The sequence below is a fragment of the Amblyomma americanum genome, chromosome 1 (genome assembly GCF_052857255.1).
Source record: "Amblyomma americanum isolate KBUSLIRL-KWMA chromosome 1, ASM5285725v1, whole genome shotgun sequence".
Classification (NCBI taxonomy): domain Eukaryota; kingdom Metazoa; phylum Arthropoda; class Arachnida; order Ixodida; family Ixodidae; genus Amblyomma; species Amblyomma americanum.
The window spans coordinates 299,225,936-299,248,274 of record NC_135497.1 but is presented as its reverse complement, the minus strand read 5'-3'; the positions used below and the strand labels follow the sequence as shown (position 1 = coordinate 299,248,274).

The 22,339-nt window shown below is 47.4% G+C and overlaps 1 protein-coding gene across 1 annotated transcript in view; it reads right to left on the bottom strand.

Moving 5' to 3' along the window:
• The window catches only part of LOC144115281 (uncharacterized), a 78,491-nt gene that overhangs the window by 41,567 nt on the left and 14,585 nt on the right, over positions 1 to 22,339 (bottom strand). Inside the window, exon 7 of the mRNA XM_077649601.1 lies at positions 9,767 to 9,907. Coding sequence (XP_077505727.1) covers positions 9,767 to 9,907 — 141 coding nt within the window. The remainder of the gene's footprint in view (positions 1 to 9,766; positions 9,908 to 22,339) is intronic.

Below are 22,339 nucleotides of genomic sequence, written 5' to 3'. Positions count from 1 at the left end.
AATGCAAATGGTTCTTGTCAGTTTTTTCGAGGCCATTCGATAATTCGAACATCGGATAATTCGAACTTTTTTCCCGGTCCCGTGAAGTTCGAATTAACGAGCTTTTACTGTAGTGCCCCCACGCCCCCACAACGTGTGTATGTGTGCAAAGTGTGATACGTTCATGTGTGAGCCCATGGAAAAAGCACACAGGAAAGGAAACTGGACACAAGAACCGCACGACATTACGTAACATCATGCTAACTGGAACCATTCGATTGTGTGCACATACATGCCTGAACAGGTGTAGCGTGTGTGTACACGCTTTCGTGCTCCACAAAGGAACAGTTGACTTCGACCCCCATTCGCGCTCCCCTGAAGCCCAAAGCTATGAAGCCCACAGCGAAGATGCGTGCGTAACGGATGATAGCGAGAGAGAGTGTGACTTAACAAAGGAAATGAAAAGGACTACCGCCATATGTAGAGTGTACTGCAGCATTGTGTATTACCCTTGTCACTGCAATAAGTATTATTTGTGATATCATTATTTTTGTATCAAGAACCTGTGAGTGAGGACACTCACCACTTTTTTGTACAGGGACGGAATGTAGTGCAGCAGCACTACCTGTACTTTTGAAGAAATAAAAACTGAGAACAGCCTGCGATGAGGGCCGACAGGGGGAGCAACAGTCACCAACCCAAACCTTGAATTTAATGGCTTCTTTCACTCCCATGGTGCAATCTGTAGGGTATAAAAAAGGGCAGTTGGGAGCGACGGGAGACAGTAGTACCCAAGCTACAAGGAAGCGTGGGCCCTACCCTCTCTTCCCTAAGCTTGCAGTGGACCGTCGGAGTCAGCGTTGCGGTACTAGTGCCCGCCAGAAGCCCTCACTGATTCGATGGTTCCCGGTCGAGGCAGCCTAAATATCCCATGCCCGGACCGGCGGACTTAGCGTTGCGGCGCAGATTGCACACCGGAGCCCTCGTTACTTCCACGGCCTCCGATCAGCTCCCCTAATCATTCGCGGCAGCGTCCCGCTGCGTTAGTGTTTTATCCCCCTGATCTCGGACCTTCAAGCAAGTTGTTGGACTCTTAATCAACAAACCCCCCGGGTCTGCTCTCTGAGCTACACAACCCTCCATCGCAATCAAGGGTGTTCCCTACTACTCGCGACAAAAGACTGAATTGTTGCCAGAAAAAAACTAAACAAGCCGGCTCTTCTAGTTGTACAAGATGTTGAAACGAGGTAGAATAGAGAAGTTGCAATGTTTTCCAGGCTTGTGCAGTTGAGAGAGCCAATAATCATAGATCTTGCATCAAAAGCTGAACATAATGAAAGCTTTTCAGTAGGGGTGTGCGAATATTGAAACTTTCGAATCTTGAATATTGAAACTTTCGAATCCACACTATAAGGAGGTCATGCAAAACAAAATCCATGACAAGACTGGCAACAAAAAATAACATGATGACTAGTAAACCTCATTCATTTGGAGTTCAAGGGACAGGAAGAAATGCTCGGTTCATGCGAAGGTCTCGGTTTGTTAAATTAACAGTGCCAAATGCGAAGATGCAGTAAGGCCTTATGAGACAGCTTCATCGCACTAACACCTGTAAGCCCATGACGAGCCGCCCGTTTTAGTGTGCTGGAAGAACAACACAAATGCAAGCAAGAGGCCGGGGAACACACACTGGCGTCGGAATGGCGAGATGGTTTCTAAAAAGGACAAAGAAATCACCTGCAACGTGCCAGTCGGCGTCCGAAAGCCACGCGGAGCTGGGATTGGACTACCGGTGAATGCGCTGGCCGACAGTTCGAGTTGCTGCGGGGCAGCGGCGAAGTTCAGAAACCGAAACTACGCGGCCAGACTATTTTTTTTTTACCTTGCGACAGGGGCCTTCCGATCGTTGTCACGCCTGCCGTTACGCCCACTAAAGAGGTGCGCGGGTTACAATGCACAATGCAATAGGCGAGATTTTTACAGGATCGTTTGCCCTATTGTGACAACTCGACGCGTCGCTTCAGGAGGCTCCTGCGACATTCCGCAAGTAGGCTTTCCCGCACAGTGTAGTTTACAAAACTGGATGGCGGAGGTCAAGCTCGGACAGTTATGAAGGCGACAGGACGCATTCTTCGGATGAGGGCATTAAATATGTAAGGTATTACGGTAGGATTAAAAAAAAGCGCGATTTCGCGTTGCGATTGTTCGATGCGGGCCATCGGCAATCTTGCTCGCAGCACGTGTGATGTGGGAAAGCCCACTTGCGGAAATCCTCACGAGGTCAAGCCTAGCGGCGTCGGAATGCGATCGGTCCGCGTGATAAGCGACGGAGAAGGCAGGGAACAGGACGTCTGTATTGCTTTCCTGGAATATTTAACTCGATCATCGGCTAATCTGCCCAGATATTGTGGTTTTTCCACGGTCGAATTTATGAAAGTCAGCAAGGTATACGATCGCTGGAGAGTATTCGGGAATTTTCGAATATTCGTAAACTTCCAAATATTAGAAAATTCTCTAATATCAATTTCTCGAATACGAATATGAATCGAATATCAAAATATTCGATTCGTATTCGAAATTTCGAATATTCGCACACCCCCTACTTTGACAGAATGGGGGGAAATGAATGACTATGTAGCTGCTTTGAAACTCCTGGAAGGAACAACTACAGCTAGAGCTGATAGCTACCCAACACTCTCAGCTCTCATATCCATTCTTTACTGCTTGCTCACGCACCTAAGCAATGCTGCGACTCAACAGTTTACAACATCTGTATTTTCTGCTAATCTGGCTGAGTGCCTGAAGACAATGTTTCCCTACTACAAACTTGGCCACGCTGCAAACTTGGAAACGTTCTTCGACCCTCGTTTCAAGCTGGTGGTACACCAAGATGTAGCAAAATGTAACTGGCACACGAACTTGGTACAGTAGACTCTCGTTAATTCAAACTCGAAGGGACCCCAGGATTTTGTTTGAATTATCAGGAAGTTTGAATTATCGGAAGTTCTCGCATATATGACTCTCAGCAAGATTACAGTGCACATTACAATTAATTATCCACTTAAATCATATTTTAAACATTTCACTCTTTAATTACACAGTAAAAACAGAGCAGAGGTGAAGGATCCAGAACAAGTTTAATGGAAATCTACGGCTGACTAGACCGTTTGAAGAAATCATGAATTGTTGATTGTTTTTTCTTTACATGTGCATTAAGAACAAAGTTCTCTATTCCATTAAGAGCAGCCAGTTGTTCTTGAGAATTTTCTTCTACAGTCAGAAATTTGCGGACCTCGGCAAGGTAGTGGAAGGCCTGTGCTGCTGTCACAGAGGATTGCTCTTCTGATTCCTCTTCACTTTCACTGCTGTACTGTGCTGGCAGCACCTCAGCCACCAAGTCGTCCAGGGTGTCTTCCCTGCACACGCAGAGGTTATCATCGGCAGCCGCAAATTCACCGAGGTCAGCAGCTATGTTGTGTGCTTGGAGTGCAGAAAGCACTAACCTTGCTTCATCGCTCTCCATTTGGAGGCAGTCTTCACCTTCATTTCGAGCGCAGTCAGGCAAGGTATCACTGGTGTGGCCTGGTATGCGGAAGGCATGCTGGAAGCAGTTCCGTATCGTTGCCGATGTTACTGCACTCCATGCGTCGGCTAGCATTCCCACAGACGACAGCAGTGTTACGCTGTACGACATGGAATTATCCATGCATATTAGCATCCTCTTAAGGAGTAGCTTTCTGTAGTTCATCTTCAGACATTTGATTACCCCCTGATCCAGAGGCTGGAGGACAGCTGTTGTGTTTGGAGGGAGGAATTCAAGACGAATTGCCTCCAGCCCCTCCACGTCACCGTGAGCGGGACAATTATCCACTATCATCAGCACTTTTCTTTTATCGCGCTTAAACCGCACGTCAAGTTTCCGCAGCCAATCCTCAAACAAAGATTGCGTCATCCATGCACGTGTATTTGCTGCATAAGAAACGGGAAGAGTTCGGACGCCTTTAAAGCATCTCGGACGCTTCGATTTGCCAACAACGAAAAGTTCGGGCTTGTGACTACCATCCATATTGGCACAAACCATGACTGTCAGCTGCTCCTTGCTCAGCTTTCCGCCGGTGCAATGTTCCCCCTTGCGACACAATGTTTGCTGAGGAAGGCACTTGAAGAACAGTCCCATTTCGTCAGCATTATAAATGTCAGCCGGGGAGTATTCAAGCAGTAGGCTCTGAAGACGCGTCTGCTGCCAGTCGGTAGTAACCGCCTCATCGACCGCTGCCGCTTCTCCACTTACTGTTTTGAAAGTGAGGCCATGTCGCTCCTTGAATCGCGACACCCATCCATCACTGCACTTGAAGTCTTCAATTCCAAAGCACAAAGACAGTTGTTCGGCCTTCTCTCGCAGGATTGGTCCACTTACTGGTAGACTGCAGCTCCGAGCGCGCTTCAGCCAAAGAAAAACTGCCTTCTCAAGCTCCGGATGCGCCGCCTCCCGAAGCCTTTTTCTGTCGGGAGCGAAATGGCCTGCGTTGTTTCGCAGCTTGTCTTTCGCTTTCACAATCGTTGTCAGCGTACTTTTTGTGATTCCATACTTCAATGCCACAGAAGTCTTCTTCGCTCCAGCCTCAACTTCTTCTATGACTGCCAATTTTTCTTTCACAGAAAGGGTTCGGTACTTCCCCCGCGGAGACATGATGCTACCAACGCGGGCGACCGACCAGGGAAAGAAAAGCGCGAGCGGTCACGTGATTCGGAATCGGCCGATGCTACTCGCGTCACTTTCGCACCTTTTTTTTTTCTTTTCTCGTGCTCTTTGTTTTTACGTCAGGTTTTACGTCAGTTTTGAGCGTTTTGACAAACGCAGGTGGACAGTCGTCATTTCCACAAGTTTTGAGGGTTATGTGTTTTAATTTCGAACTTCCTGCTTTGAACTGGCTAGCAAGCATGCCAGCAAGCCACGGAAAGTTGAGCAACAATGTGCCCTTCGGGAGGCTTTTGTTTCGAACGTTTGTTTGTTGGGCTCTTGTTCGCTTTCTTTTATTTTTTTAGGCCATAGTGCGCTTATTTTAACATTGTGGTGATATAAGAAGTCAGATTTTTCACCAGTGGTGGCAACGATAGCCGATAATTTTCCGGTATGGACAAGCAAAAAGTACGAATTAACCGAATTGCGGTGTTTGAATTAAGCGGCCTTAAAATACATTGAAAACATTGCGAACCAACCAAAAATTTGATTTTTGTTTGAATTAACCGAAAGTACGAATTATCAGAGTTTGAATTATCGCGAGTCTACTGTAGTTGAAAACGTACGAAACATCCCTAATGTACAAAACAGCACACACGTATCCCATGTGTTGATGGCCCAGGAAACCGTCCACTCCACCTGAGCACTGTGGAAGAATTTCGACACCCTTTTAAGCCGGCGATACGCCGATAGCATTCGCAGCCACGAGCACAAGCAGCAGAAGGTACTTGCAAGATGAGATTCTGGACTGGAAGGAGGTCCCTTATTGCTGGTGGCGAGAGCAAGGTACAAAAGCTTAGCCTTTGCTGGCTCAACTTGCAAGGAGAAACCTGCTCATACCAGCCACAAGTGTGTCTAGTGAGCACCTGTTCTATTTCTGGTGCTGCTGTTACCAGCAGGAGAGCATGCCTGCTTCCTGGACATGTTGAGCAGCTCACATTCATCCATGACTAAGTAACTCAACTTGTAACCATCCATTCAGTTGAACAGCTGTATTGGACGGTTCTTTTTTCTGGGAACTCTGTGGAAGCAATAAGATTGTGCAATAAATTTGCTTTTTTCTGGCCGAGTTTTGCAGACCAATTCATCCATAATTTAGCTTGGCAGTATTCGAAAAATATTCGATTCGATTCACACTCAATTTTCAATATTCGAATTCGCTTCACACCCACAATTTTGCTATTTGCACAGCTCCACTTAAGGCATTTATATTGGGACTGCACTGAATGGGGATCTACCTCAAAACCTGCAGGAGGATTGAAATTGCTCGAGCGCATCTACTGTTGCCCAGTGGGTTTCAGCCGCATGGTACCGTCTGTCTCGTGAAACCGTCAACTGAGCATTCGGTCAACTGAGCATTTAAGAAATGCTCGATTTCAAATGCCCGCAACAGAAGTGTGGACGCTTTGGGAGACAACCAGTGACACAGAAGTCTGGCTGCGATGACGTCAGCAATGGCGACAACGGTTGCGAGGATGAAGACGAGGCATTGGAATGCCACCCCTCTTGCAGCTACTTAATAAAAATGTTAGCACAGTTTCGGTTTCTTGAGTAATATTCGCGCTCTACAATTTTCGTCTCTCGCGTTACGTCCGTTTTCTTTTGTTTCTTCTCTTACATGCCTACAAAATTGACCCTCGCGTTGCAATGAAGTTTTTTTCCCCGTTTCAAACCCCAGAAGTCAACCCTTGCATTACAACCGTGGTCGCGTTACATTCAATCAAATGCGGTAACCAGATATATTTTTTTTAAACCTGCTATAATTACAAGAATATCCTTGAAACTAAAGCCCCCAGGTAGTATTTATAGTATTTCTTGCCTTTCTTAAATCATTTTGAAGGGGCACACAGTGGAGCATTGTTGGTGAAATGCAATGAGACCGATCACAAAACTAATGAAAAGCGGCAATTCGGGAAACAATGCGAGTGGCATCATCCCTAACAAATTCCCCTGCAATGTCTGGACAGCAGTGCTAGCAGAGGAATTCTGCTGAAATGCTGCTTTCTCAGCGAGACACAGCCTGCTAAGTGCTTGCGTATCAGTTCTGCCATACACAGCCCTGCGATGGAACACTGTAAAAACCCACGTATAATACAGTCCCACATATAATACAAGGTGTAATTTGGAGATAGCAAACACTGAAAAAAAGTTTTCAGCTGCGTATAATGCGAGTAAGGAAGGGCAGTTAGTTCGAAGATTTTCCGGAAGTCGTGAAAGCCAAACTATCTCCAATTATTTGTGTACACCGGTGCGCCGGAAAACGTGAGCGGTCGGTACTGAGGCAACGTGCTCGCGCCCACTCACGTCCTGCGCCACAAGTATGCAGACTGGTTCCAGCATACATGCTGGCGCACACGTCTTGGAAATGCCCGTCGGAGCTTTGGTGATCGTCATCACCAGGTGTACAGGTACCATCGAGCGCATTAGATATCCCACATTTCCTGCAATAACAACCCGCGAGCTCCTCAGGAATGCTGGCCCAAGCATCCGCGATCCGAATGCACACCGTGGTTGGAGAGGCCCGTGTCCGATGGCAGTAACTGCAGGCTCTCTCCCTACCTCAAGCAGACAATGCAGCCGCGCTTGACGTGGTGCCGATGCTTTCGACAGCTACGATTACTTCCTTTTTAAAAGCAGTCGTGTGCTGCTTTCGCGATCCAGACGTCATGCGAGGTGCGATCATCCTATGCATCGCGATATCAGGTGAGCGTAGTGAAGTGGCATCAAAATCGAAACTGCTGACCTACGCCACCGCTAGATAGCACCTCCGCTCGCTGGAAGCGTGATGGTGATGGCGCTCTATAATAAAGACTTTTACCTTTTAGCAAAGCGGGTTTGTGCACCCGCTCCGTTCACCGAGCAAGCGGGAGAGCTTCTGCGCATGTGCCAAACGCCAAACGGGAGCGTGCGAGTGTAACGGCCTCTCGGTGCCGCTCCCGGGTGAGACTAGCGGAGCGGCGCGACTAGCGGGGTCGCAAAACCTGCTGGTCTCGCGCGGATTTTGACTGAAAATTGTTTGGATCCGCATATAATATGAGGTGGGAATTTGAGATGCTAAAATTTGGAAAAAACCTCGTATAATACGCGGGTTTATTGCCATATTTTAATGATAAACAGCAGAGTGAATTTGGCAGCAATAATTTCTCAGCACACCAACAATGCTTCACTGATTAGAGCCTTTAGCTTTGGCAGTTAGTTAAAGTTCTGCATGAAAATTTTTGTGAGGCTTTAAAGTGGGACACATATCCAAAGGAGTTAGAAATGTGCTTTCACAAGACACCACACAGTTTCAGTTGCTGTGTGCTTACACGTGGTGTGAATTTTATTGCTAGTGCTGATGCAGTCCTATCACTGTAGTGACAAGCACACACAAACGATGGCCCCAAAATGAAGCTATGGTATCAAAACGAAGCGCCACAACAAAGGCTGTGCTTTACGGGATACACCTGCGCGGTCTGGCTCCAAGGCTTTTGTATAACACTTCCACTTCCAAGCCATTCCAAAAGACCATATTTTGCAGGGTGAAATGGTCGCCGCAAATACACTGCTTCAGTGCTCCTCTGCTGCAGCTGCACCTATTAGCTACAAGCCATTTCTATGCATGCCGATGAAATCGTGGGAACCGAAAAAGGCAGTAGCACTGGCACCTGTTGACATTCCTTGTTAGCGCATTCATGGCCAGTTGTCGGTTGCCTCATGGTACGAAGCAATGATGCACCATGTGGTGAGTGCAGCATTTCCATTTTTGGATCCACCAGCGCAGAGCAGCCGCGAAAGCTGTTGCAATGGCCATTAATGACTTTCTTTCATGCAAGGCCTCTACTATCTAGCATGCGCTTTTACCACATGTTGGCAATCAGCCATAGGAGGAAAGCACAGGTTCAATTTATGTGGCAAGAGCGGCATCGTGCACGTCAAGCTAACAAGCGCTGTTGAGAAATGGCACAGTTTTTGAGCGCAAGTTCTGGGGAGCAGGAACATTGATTTTCCTCGGTACTTGTAATGAAAACGCGCAGTACAACTCAAAATGAACAGCAGATTCTATTCACGAACAATTTGAAATTTCGAATATTTCCACTACCCTATTTTCTCTTTCTCTCACTGAGTTGTGGAAGAGTGTGCAGCTACATTTGACAGCGCTGGCTTCAATTTCAGTTTCATTCTCACCAAAGTTTTGCAATGACCTTTTGGCGCAGCTATAACACACTGGTGAGCAAAAACACGATTTTGTAGCCGCATGTAGCGGGATTTTCCATTTCGCACAGTTTGGAACAACTGGCACACCACCACTGCTGCAATGAATTGGCCACTAGGTCCCATCTCATGTTCGTCATCATCGTTTGTTTTGTGCTTTATTATAAACCATGGTTTGGTTTATGGGGATTTAACATCCCACAGCGACTCAGGCTACGAGGGACGCTGTAGTGAAGGGTTCAGTAAATTTCGACCACCTGGGGTTCTTTAACGTGTTGCACCGACATCGCACAGTACGCAGGCCTCCAGAATTTCGCCTCCATCGAAATTCGACCGTCGCGGCCAGGATCAAACCCGTGTCTTTCGGGTCAGAAGCAGAGCACTATAACCATCGAGCCACCGCAGCAGCAATATTATAAACCACTAACAAACAAACCTAAGTTGCAATTCTTGTATACACTGACAGAGCAAGTATATAATTTTGTACTAAATCCAGCTAAATCTAGCAGTTACCCCTCGGTGCACCCCCTTTCACTTCATGGTTTATGGCTTATGGGGATTTAACGTCCCACAACGACTCAGGCTATGAGAGACGACGCAGTGAAGAACTCCAGAAATTCTGACCACCTGGGGTTTCTTAAAGTGCGCAGACATTGCACAGTACACAGGCCTCTAGCATTTCGCCTCCATCAAAATGCGACCAACGCGGCCAGGATCGAACCCACGTCTTTCGGGTCAGCAGCCGAGCACCATAACCACTAAGCCACCGAGGCAGCTCCCCTTTCACTTCAGTCAGTGCCTTTGGTGCAGTCTTTTCCTTGCATTCCAATGTCAACCTCCCCAAAAGCTTGCCTATGAAGCTGCATTGTGCAACTGCTTCTCTTGACCAGATGGTAGAGGAGGCCCTCTTGAGGAATACTGCATCCTTTGGGATTCCCTTCGGGGTGTTGTACACATAGCCTTCTTCGTCTCGAAACCATAAGCAAGATGCACCTGCAGGAGAAAAAACACATGCATAAAAATTCTATGCCATATTCAGAGCCAGGAATGCCATGTTAATTGTGTTAGTTCAGTGCACAGTGTCATATGGCACTACACTTCAATGCCTGTTAAAGCATGAAAGTCAGATCATTTAGAAGTTTTATATCAACTCAAAACCTATACTTTGACATTCACCTCCTTGCAGTGGCTTAATGGTCAGGGTGCTGAGCTTCTGAGCCAGACGACCTGGGTTCAATCCCGACCACAGCAGCAGTGTTTCGATGGAGGCGAAATGAAAAAGATGCCCATGTGCTGTACCCTGTTGTGCTGTACCCTGTTAGTGCACATTAAAATACTCCAGGTAGTCTAAATTATTCCAAAGCACTCCACTCATCGTCCCTCATAGACTATGTACTGCATCGAGCCGTTAAACCCCACATTTTACACTTTGATGATATGCTATAGTGGTGAGTTCTGGCACAACAAAGAAGAGCAAAGGTAATTTTGTGCGCTGCCTTCTCATATTTTGAAATTTAGCTGTACAAATTATTACAAAAAAATTACTTCATCCGAGAACCACAGATCAGTATGTTTAGCAGCGAACACTGAAAGATAAAAACCGTACGTAAAAGACAGACAGACAGGAACACTTCATGCAATTGAGTGTTAGACGCTGCTGGGTCCCTGGGCCACTGCGCGGTCCCACAGTGCATCATGTAGGTCATGTTGGGACATGACGTCGGCAGCCCGAGTCACCGCAGCAAGCTGCGATGTCAGGTCTGCAGACGTGAGCAGGACCTCCCAGTCCTCCCAGCTCGATTACATAACAGTAGGAACACTGCCTGTGTTTCACACGAGAGGCTGCGCATACTAAGAGCAATGCCCTGTAATTCCACCTCTACCAGACGCCCTGATCAAGGCAGGCAGTGATGCAGGTTAGCGTGCAATAAAGCTAATACCGTATTTACTTGCATAATTTGTGCCCGTGCATAATTTGAGTGCCCTCAGCTTTTTACTCGGATTTTTGAAAAAAAAAAGTTTTACTCGCATGTTTTGCACTCTCTGCTGTGCCATACCACCGCAGGTGCGCACAAGGCAGGCTTGGGCACGAGCGGAAAGCACTTGTTACTGCCATCCAAATTAGCGCACAGTAGTACTGTGACACGCAGCTTGCTGTGATTGCCACCGTGGCAATGATCGCCTTACAATGCAAGTGTAGATTTGGCAGCATATGGTAAAACGGTGCCATCTCGTCGACGTCACAGATGTCTGCCAGATCATAGCGCGCAAGGATTTCCAGCACTGCAATCTCAATCCAGGCAGCCAATGCTGCTGCGCCAGCCAAAGATGACTCTTCGCTTAAGGGGGAGGCTACCCTTGAGCATCAACCTTTATTTCTTGAGATATCTGGATGAAATTTTCAGGGTAAGCTTGTAGCACAAACATTTGAAGAACTACTAAGTTTCACGGAGCTCTGCCCACTGGTTCTCATGTTACAGGAGTATATCAAGGTGGTTTACATGGGTTCCTTGGGACATGCCTGGAGAATTTGCAAAATGTGCTGGCACTGTGAAATTCAGCATAGTCATTCCTGGATAGGTACCCCAGGGCAAGACAAGGCCTTTTTTCTAAATTTCCTTGCTGAAAAATTCTAACACAGCCCTGAATTTAGTGTTACTAATTAGGACTGCATTAACCAAATTTTAATTGTTTATTACAAATTCCAGAGACAATGTCTTAAAAAGCAGGCTTGACTTGCTCTCAGAAATGTATGCAGGTATGGTGTAAAAGAAACCCCATGAAATTCTGATAAGTGGTTCCCAAGATATGGCTTTCCCTAGCAGCCACACCAGGCAAAAAATTGTTTTAGAAAACTGCCTTAAAAAATTGAGAGAACACACTTTTTTTTCTTGAGATATCTTGATGAAATTCTCACAACATGAACATCTGCAGAATTACCAAGTTTCATAGAGTTGTGCCCACTGGTTCTCAAGTTACAGGAGTATATCAAGGTGGTTTACATGGGTTCTTTGGGACAGGCCAGGAGAATTTGCAGAATGTGTTTGCACTGTGAAATTATGATAATTCCTGGATAGGCACCTCAGGCAACTAGGCCCTTCTAAATTTCATTGGTAAAACAGCGCTGAATTTAATTACTATTTAGGCATGCACTAATTGATCTAAATTTTATTTATCAACAATTCCAAACACAATATTGTTACGAGGAAATACTATTTACATTTATTTACAAGTGTTGTTAGAATAAAGAGTTCCTAGCAGGGAGCACCAATACGAACAGGGAGCTGCATTAACCTCCTCTTCTTCGTTCGTCCTTTCACGCAAGAGGCCACTTCGTCTTCCACTGCCCCTTTGTCGTAACATGACTCCCGGCGGCACGAGCGCCGTCTCGGCGCTAGGCCGGTGGTCGAGAAGTGACGTGGTAGGGCTTGAGGCGCATGACGTGAACAATATCGGTGGGCGGTCTACTTGATGAGGATGCAGGCGTATGAGGAGCAACTTCATACGTGACGTCGGTGACCTGACGCACCACACGATAAGGGCCATGGTAGGGGGACAAAAGTTTCTCAGAGAGACCGACGCGGCGGGAAGGAGACCACAGAAGAACGAGCGACCTCGGTTCGTAGGTGACGTGGCGATGGCGATTGTCGTACAGAGACTTCTGTGCCTGCTGGGATGCTTGGAGCCGACTATGGGCGATTTGGCGAGCATCTGCAGCTTGAACAATGGCGTCACGGGCGTAGGCGGTGATGGGACGGTCAGCGGATGGGACAAGTGTCCAAAGGCAGGACGGCATGCGTGTCTCCCATATAAGAGATAGAACGGAGAGTAACCAGTTCGCATACGAATCGAATACGAATATGAAGAAAAAATGGCTTCGAATATCGAATCGAATATCGAATATCTGTTCAGTACAATAAAAATATCAGAAAACGATGAGCAAGCAAACGTTGTTGCCCCTACTTCTTTCAAAATAGTGTATGGTCTTTGCAACTAAAGTAAACAAAACTAGACTGCCTCAGTACCATATAAAAAAAACGTGATGTACACAGAAATGTATACTACTTAGTTAGACAGCATAACAGTATCCAAACTATAATGAGGTCATGCAAAACAAAATCCATAAAATGACAAGACTGGCAACAGAAAAATAACATGACGACTATTAAACCTCATCCATTTGGAGTTCAAGGGACCGGAAGAAATATCCGGTTCATCCGAAGGCCTCTGTTAATAAAATTGCCCGCAGCCCCCCGAAAAAAAAAATGCTGCCGGAAATGCTGAAGATGCAGTAAGGCCTTATGAGGCCTTATAGCGTTAACACCTGTAAGCCCGTGACGAGCCATCGTTTTGGAGTGCTGGAAGAACAACACAAATGCAAGCAAGGGGCCGGGGAACACACACTGGCGTCAGAGCGGCAAGGTGGTTTTTAAAAAGGAAAAAAGAAATAAGCCGCGTGGAGCTGGGATTCGACTATCAACGAATATGCGGGCCGACATTTTAAGTTGCCGCGGGGCAGCGGTGAAGCTCAGAAACCGAAACTATGCAGCCAGGCTATTTTTTTGCCCTAGCGACAGAGGCCTTCCGATTGTTGCCACACCTGCCGTTACGCCCACCAAAGAGGTGTGCAGGTCACAATGCACCATGCAATAGGCGAGATTTTAACAGTATCGCTTGCCCTGTTGTGACTACTCAACGCGCCCCTTCAGGAGGCGTCCGCGGCATTCCGCAAGTAGGCTTTCCCGCATAGCGTAGATTACAAAACGGGATGGCGGAAGTAACGCTCGGAGAGTTATGAAGGCGACAGGACGCATTCTTCGGATGTGGGCATTAAATATGTAACGTATTACCGAAGGATTAAAAAAGCGCGATTTCGCGTTGCGATTGCTCGAAGCGTGCCGTCAGCCATCTTGTTCGCAGCACGGGTGATAAGTGGGAAAGCCCACTTGGGGAAATTCTCATGAGGTGAATGAAGCCTTGTGGCGTTGGGATGCGGTCGGTCCGCATGATAAACGGCGGGGAAGGAAGGGGATAGGACCTCTGTATTGTCTTCCTGGAATTTTTAACTCGATTATCGGCTAATTTGCCCAGATATTGTCGTTTTACCACGTTCGAATTTATGAAAGTATGCGCAGTATACGATCGCAGGTGAGTATTCGGGAATTTTCGAATATTCGGAAATTCACGAATATCAATTTTCGAATACGAATACGAATCGAATATCAAACATATTCGATTCGTATTCAAAATTTCGAAAATATTCGCACGCCCCTAGTTCTGGCACATCTCTTCAAATCGCAAGAGGAGTGGCCGAGTAGCTTGCGGCTTGTTGTTGAAGAGTGTTCTAGAAAGGCACTTTGTGGCGATAGGGTAGCATAAATGCTTATGCAGTGAACGGATTTTTAGAATGTATGAGCATGTGAGTATGGCTCTTCTATCTGTAAGCGATGGTTCATTGGTTTCTACATGGAGACTGTTTATGGGTGATGTCCTATATGCACCAGTGGAGAGACGCAAACCTAAATTATGTACTGGATCTAGCCGTTCGAGGTACGATGGTCTCGCTGACCCGTACACTATGCTTACGTTATCCAGGGTACAGCGTACTACAGAGCGGTATATTTGTAAGAGACGTGTCCTATCGGCTCCCCAGTGTTTTCTCGACAGCACTTTGAGTATGTTCAGGGATCGAGAAGCCTTCTTATTTATTTATGCATTTATGTGAGACAAGAAGGTGAGCTTTCTGTCGAATGTTATACCTAGAAATTTGTTCTTTTGCCACGGGTAAGTCTATTTCGTTCAAGTGTAGGGTGGAATCTATCTGCATGCCTCGTCTGAGTGAGAAAAGAATGGCCACCGATTTCTGTGAAGAAAAACGGAAGCCATTTTGGTCTGCCCATGATGCCAGTTTATTTATTGCTAGCTGTATCTGTCGATCGCATGTTGATGTATTAGAGGATGTGCAAGCTATCTGGAGATCATCTACATAGACAGAATACATCACGGACCTTGGGATTATTTCCCTGATAGAATTCATTTTTACAATAAAGAGTGTTGTGCTCAAAATACATCCTTGAGGTACTCCGTTTTCTTGGATAAACTTCCTTGAAAGGGTTCAGCCTAGGCGGACATGAAATGTACGGTTAGACAAAAAGTCTTTAAGGCAGTTCAACATCCTGCCGCAGATGCCCAGTTCAGCCAGGTCCTGAATAATACCAAACCTCCACGTTGTGTCATACGCCTTCTCTAAATCGAAGACAGCGAGACAATGCTGTCTGTGTATAAAAGCCTCACGAACAGTGTTTTCAAGACGAACCAGGTGGTCGGTGGTGGAGCAGACCTTTTTAAAACCGCATTGATGGACATAGATGCTCCCGGTTTTCTAACACAAATGACAGTCTGATATTCAATACACTTTCAAAAGATTTAGCTAGACAGCTAGTCAGAGCTATGGGCCTGCCTATAGCTGCTAGGAAGGGTAGAGGGTTTTCCGGGTTTTAATAGTGGAACAATACCGGCCATCTTCCAGGCTTCCGGAAGTTTCCCAGATACCAAAACTTTGTTAAAAAATTTTAAAAGTGCCTCCACAGCCGGTTCAGAGAGACTAGCCAGCATTTGATAATGTATTTCATCTGGACCAGGTGCAGTTTGCTTACCAGCGGACAGTACTTTATTAATTTCTTGTATTGTAAGTAGGTTATTATAGGATTCATTTGAACTGCCACTTGTTGGCAGTCTTTGTTTTTCAGCTGTGTTTTTGTATTTGAGGAATGATTCTCTGTAGTGAGATGAACTGGAAACTGCAGAAAAATATTCACCCAAAATATCTGCTTGTTCTTCTAAATTTGTCTGTATGCCAGAGGTTGATAGAAACGGAACTGTGAATGGGAAGTAGCTGCCATTTATCTTTTTTACCATCTCCCGCATTTGTTTTGACGTAATAGAGCTGTTTACTGAGGACACATAACCTTGCCATGAACTTTTATCTGCATTACGGCGAATATATCGAGCTTTTGCTCTGAACTTTGTGAACTTTATAAAATTCTGCTGCGTTGGGTACCTATGGAAAATTCCTCAAGCTTTGTTTTGTTTCTTTTTTGCATCTCGACATTCTTGTGTACACCAAATTTTGTGATTCTGCTTTACTACTCCAGATGACCAAGGAATTGCTAGGCGTGCAACGGTTAAAATAGTTTTTGATAGCTTCATTCCGTTCATCTATGCTGAGATCGTCTGAAACTATTTATCTAAACTGGCCCTTTCTCTAAAAAGTGCCCAGTCGGCTAAATGTAACTTCCACCGTCGGGGTTTGATTGGGGTGACTTGCGGTGGGGATGTTAGGCTTATTATTACAGGGAGGTGATCGCTGCCATACGGGTTATCGATGACATCCCTTTTAAAATCACAAAAGAGAGAGGGTGAACTAAAAGACAAATCTATGGAACTCATTTTTCCCGTGCTCAGAGAGCAGTGTATATCTTTGACGGTGTTTACAAAGCAAACATTATTACTTAGAATAAAATCTTCTAAAATATGACCTCTTGCATCAGTGTGTGCACTTCCCCAAAAACCGGAGTGGACATTAAAATCACCACCTAGCAGATATAGCTCTATTAGCTGTTCTAGAAGGGATTCTAAATTTACTGTTAGGTGTGGCTCAAGATATATGGTACATATTGTGAGTGTTTTAAAATGAAGGATGGTGACTGCGACGGCTTTGTATTTGGTCTTAACTTTGATCTTGCGGGTTGCTACACTATTCTGGATGACAATAGCAACACCTCCAGACAGTTTGCTTGCTTGCTCTCGGTCACACGGAAAGACATTGTACTTGTTTAAAATATTTTTTTGTTTTGGACCTAAGTTGGTCTGTAAGCATAAAGCCATCTGGGACATTGTGTTTAAAAGTTCTTTTATGTCACCGTAGTTATTGATTAGTCCTCGGCAGTTCCACTTTATAAGGAACGCCATGTTTGATGAGTGTAGTTAAAACTTAGGATACCGGTTTTCGGGGTGCCAATGCTGGGGTCTTTTTTCTTTTTCGCTCCATGGAGCTGTGCCTCTGCTGCAGCAAAGGCGACTTCTGAGTTGTGTCCATCGCCTCACTAGAGGCTCTGGACTTCTGCGGTGAACCCGTGGGTGTACGGTTTGTGGGCTTCTCCCGACTGGGGGGAAGCCTTGCGGGTAGCCGACTGAGGGGCCGGCGGGCCCTTGTTCAGAGGTGGTAGGGCAGCCTTCGCTGCGTCTGCCGGGGGGCGGGGGTGGCCCTGCCTCAGGCTTCGCCTGGGCAGTGGCTGAAGCCTGGTGTGGTGTTCCGCCCCTGCACACCACATCGGCGAAGTTTGTTTTTGCTGTGAACTGGAAGGCTGAAGGGAGTCTTTTTCGTGCTTCTTGATAAGTTATGTTTTCCTTTGTCTTTATGGTTATTATTTCCTTCTCTCTCTTCCAGGTCGGGTACGACCTCGAGTACGCGGGTTGATCCCTTTCGCAGTTCGCACACAGTGGTGAAGCACTGCAGTCCATGGATTCATGATTGTTTGACGAACATTTGGCACATGTTTGGCGGCCACGACAGCTCTGTGAGCCATGGCCAAATATTTGACATTTGAAGCAGCGTCTGGGGTTTGGGATGTATGGTCTTACATTTATTTTAAGAAATCCTACTTCCATGGTTTCGGGAAGTTGGCTGGAGGCAAAGGTCAGGACTATGTGTTTTGTTGGTATTTCCTTGTCGTCTTTTCGGATTTTGATACGATGGACTTCAGTGACGTTCTGGTCTTTCAGACCCTCCAACATCTCTTCTTCAGAAAGGTTCAGGAAATCATACTCAGATATTACTCCTTTGGCTGAGTTCAGTGATCGGTGGGTAGTTACGGTTACACGGATGTCTCCGAAGGACACTAAGGTTGGGAGTTTTGAGTATTGTGCTTTATCTCGGATTTGGAGGAGGAGGTCGCCACTTGTTAACTTCGTCACCTTGTAGCCAAGGCCCAGGGCGTCAGTAAGAGATTTGGAAACAATGAATGGAGAGATTTTTCTGGCTGGTTGCTCTGCACCTTCACTATGTACAACATGATACCTAGGGAAATGTTCTTTTGTTTTTTGGAAACACAGGGCAGTTATGTCTTCGGTCCGCACTCTTTTTAGAGCGCGATCATTTTGTGAGGGAGGGGGAGCCATAAAGTGTGTTTAACGTTCGGTCATGATGCCAGCCACCCACCATTGAGCCCAACATTGGGACGGGACAGGAACTTGCAAGCAAGTCTTGCCCACGCCAGCTGTACACCCCAACTATAACCCAATATGACACAACTCAGGGTAGTTGGTCACACAAGGTTAACCCTCGCTGCAGGAAGAAGGAAAAAGTAATTAAGAGAGGAGAAGACAGGAGAGTTGTGAGAAGATAGGAAAGTGAAAGATAGAGGGGAGGACAGGAAAAAGCGACTGCCGATTTCCCCCGGTCGGGTCAGGCCGGAGGTGTCGTCTACAGGAAGGTAGGGCCAAAGTGGTGTGTTGCCTCCGCCGAGGGGCCTTAAAGGTCCAAACGCTCGGCATCGGCTCAACCACCAGGATCCCCTTTTCCCCGGACATGGCGATGCCACGCACGGCTAGGCGCAGGTGCTCGGGTCCGTGGTGATGCACTGTTCACCACCATCCCCCCGCGGGGATGTCCCTGCGGATGCTCGGGAACCCGTGGTGTCGCCACTCACCAATGCCTGCAACCTGCAGACGCCCCCCTGCGGGGAGGTAATCAACGCAGAAACGCCAACTGCAGTCTTTCTTTTTGACAAGGACGACGGGAGAGGCCCAAGGACTGGAGGACAGTTCGATGAGGTGGTAAGCTGGTGAACTCAGCAGTACAGAGACGGTGCACAACTGGGGCAGGTGGTTCTAAAAGGAACGGTAGATCCAACTCAACAACACTTGTAGCGCAGTCAATAAGGGCTGCGTGCTCACTAAGGAAATCAAGGCCGAGTATGATTTCATGAGGGCAATGGTTGAGAACGGTAAAGAGCATGGTGATTAGGCGATCAAAAATCGTCACACGAGCAGCACACAGGGCAAGGACTGGGGACGTTGTGCCATCGGCAACTCGAACAACAGCTGTAGGAGCAGGCGTCAGTACTTTGCGGAGGTCGGAACTCATCACAGAAATGTGGGCGCCTGTGTCAACCACAGCAGAGACGGCAATTCCATCGACTTGAATGGTCAGTAAATTTCGTGGGGCACGAAGAACTAAACGAGAATTTTGGGGCCGGGTCGTCACTGCAGCATCACCTCTAGACGCTGCAGAAGCTAGTTTTCTACCTGCGATCGTCCACAGAGGCTAGGAGAGGAAGCGCGTGGTCGTTGCGGCGAACGGGACTGGCGGCGCTGTGGGGATGGTGAGCGGCTGAAGCGGGGCGGCGAGACGTCGGCGGTGGGGCTTGATGGGTCCAAGGATCGCGAGAAAGAGCTTGAGCGGGCAGCGTCGGGGCGATAAGGGGGAGTCAAGGAACGGGTCCGCTGGGAGGAGTACCATCGACTACAGCAATGACGGGTGATGTGGCCTACACAGGAACAATCGAAACATATGGGCCTGTCGTCAGGCCTGGAAGATTGTACGCATGTTTCGGCTGGGCTGCTCTTTTTGCCGCAGCAGCCTTATGCCGGCACCATGAGTCGGCACCCTGAGGACAAAGTTCATGATGAGGCGCTGCTTCAGTTGAAGTGACATGGTGGTATGATGCCATCACCGCACGCTGCATGGCAGCCACATCATTCAAATTGTTCCTGAGGGCCCAGCCATAGTAGCCTGTTAATTTGTCAATGAGGGCCTTTGTAAGCCTGCCCTTGCCTCCTAATGGCTTCTTACTTTTCTGGACAAGGTTGCGCAGTGCAGTCCCCATCCTTTCCTGGACGTGGTTCAGGAACTCTTCTTTTACGATGGGAACAAGGCCATAAACGTTCTCTTGTACAAGGGCAGAGAAAGTGGCACTGTCACCGTCAGACACAAGTGTTACATAACGGAGGCTGTGTTTTCTGACAGAACGTCCAAAGAGAATCAGGGCTGCCTCCACCTCCATCCTCCCGGATTTTGCATCAGTGATATTTTGGCACACATGACTCTCATGCCAGCTTAAGTAATAATTCGAGTCCCCAGAATTCAGTCCTATCTGACAACCAAGGCACTGGTTTGATAGGACTACAGCATCCAAGATGAGGCCTGTGTGGTATTAAATGATCGCCCCAACTCCAATGCGGGATGTGTGACTACGCTTGTGCCAGGTCCCATCATACATGACAGTAATGTCCCTGGAAAAGCCTCGGTCCATTTGCTTGTAGGCTTCTTTTACCGCAGTTGCAGATTTGGCGTAGAACTTTTTCATGCACTTAGCCTCTGGGTCCCTGAAGGTCTTCTTCAAGTGCTTTTGAAATGTCCGATGGTGAAGACCTCTGTGCGACATGTTCATTGCTGCCCAGAAGTTATTGAGAGCTGTCTGGCCCTTCCCTACTTGTTTCATCGCCATAATTGCTCGAATATTGACTTCAAAAAGCCTGTCCTTCGTTCTGGTGCACAGAATTCCACGCACTTGCAACAATCCCACAACGTGGGCACATCAACTCAAGTTTTGTTGCCAGTCCAGGTTTGGCGCCTTCTTGAATTTTCAGCCCACTTGCAAGGCAATGCTGGCACAAGGTGCTGGAGAGCAGGTCGCCCAGCACATCCATTTGCACAAGGCAAAATTTCGCACCTTCAGTTGTAGCGCTGGCGGGTCCGGGATCGGACGTCATGGTTTCAAACTTTCTGTGTGTGGCTGGCATAGCACCAAGTTGATCCTGAATGGCAGCATGTCGTGCCTCCGCCGCCTCTATCTCCTCGGGTATCAAGAAATGTGTTGTCAAGCGAATGGTGGACAACGTGTTCTCGCCCTTAGGAGGAGATGCAGGACCGGAGCTGAAGGCCGCGGTCGCTGATGTTGATGGGCTCGGGTCACCAGGCGCACTTGAAACCACGCATTCTTGTGCCGATGAAGCAGAGGGTAGTACGTTGCTGGATGCGGCGACGCATTCGTCTTGCACCGCTGTAGTAGATCCTAAGACGCTGGAAGCATCAGTGCAGTTGTTGGCAGCGTGCTTCGCCTTGCGGATGGACCTCTTAGAATGCTTCCAAGCACCGAACGCGTGTCGCATCTTGAATTTCGTCGTAGGCATTGTGAATGACCACGCAACAATCAAGAGGCTGCACGAAACTGATCAAAGGGCACGGTGACAGACTGTAAAGACTGCGATAGCAAAAATGGCGAAAGGCGAACACACCGCACAAGGGAGAGCAAAAGGTGCAGCAGACGACGCGCAGGGGGCACCAGCGGAGACCATTGCGTCAGCGCGTGCAGCAGCCAATAGCAGCCGCCTGTTACCCCGCGTTCTCAAGGAGCGCGTGCTTGGTCCAATCGTAGCCTCGGATTTCAGACGCGGGAAACTCAAAAGCTGCCGCGAGGCCCCCAATGAAAAGCTAGCCACGCCTCGAGCACGCTGCCGCTACCGCCAGCAGCAAAGAAAAGCGCAAGGATTCACGAACAAAACAAGACCAAAATGGCGGTGCTCGGTTCAGCGGGAGAGGAATGGCGCGCTCGCATAGTTGGGGCATTTTCGGCGCTTGTTTGCGGCTCGGGGGCCGCCGTGGCTTGTTTTATATTTAATTTCCAATATTTTCATGACGAATTAAACATTGATAATTACAGAAAAGGTAGTTTATAACACATACAGCCGGAATATCTACTTTTCCAAAAATATACTTTTTCGCGATTTTTTCGGTTTTCAAAGGTCGCGTCCCCACTTAATGCCCACGATATAGTGCCAGGCCTTGATCTATTCAGCCTCTGGCTGCTGGACAAAGTCGCTGTGGCCAAGCAGGCACACAAAATCTTTTGCTTTCCACTGCAGGACTGCATCACCGATGGGGACGTTTTGTGCCCAGGTTGACACGAACCACTTGAACACAGCTTTGTATCGAAATCTTCATATGTCGCCACCTTCAACCTCTTCAGCTGGCCACTCATTCCTTTCTTCAGGGAGTCAATGATGGAGAGCGAGCTCTGCGGTATTACGAACCGGGCGGCGACGTCCTTTTTGCCCTTAATGACAGCTTCTAGTATGCTGGCCTCCTCTTCTAGGGACAGGACCTTGCCCTTTGCATTCATGCTGTCGGAAGCGCCATACAAGTGTGCAAGCGAAGTGACCCGACACACTACAGCAGCACAACACAGACCACACACACAAACACTCATTACACTCATGCCAAAGCATATTGTGCACGCCTATAAAGAAGTTTAGGTTTAGTTGATGATGATGATGTGGCTACATATCCCCTTTGCAGCGCAGCGGGTGGGCGCAAGTCCTTTTGTGGAAACCCATCTAGAACCTTCGTTGAGACCCTTTGGA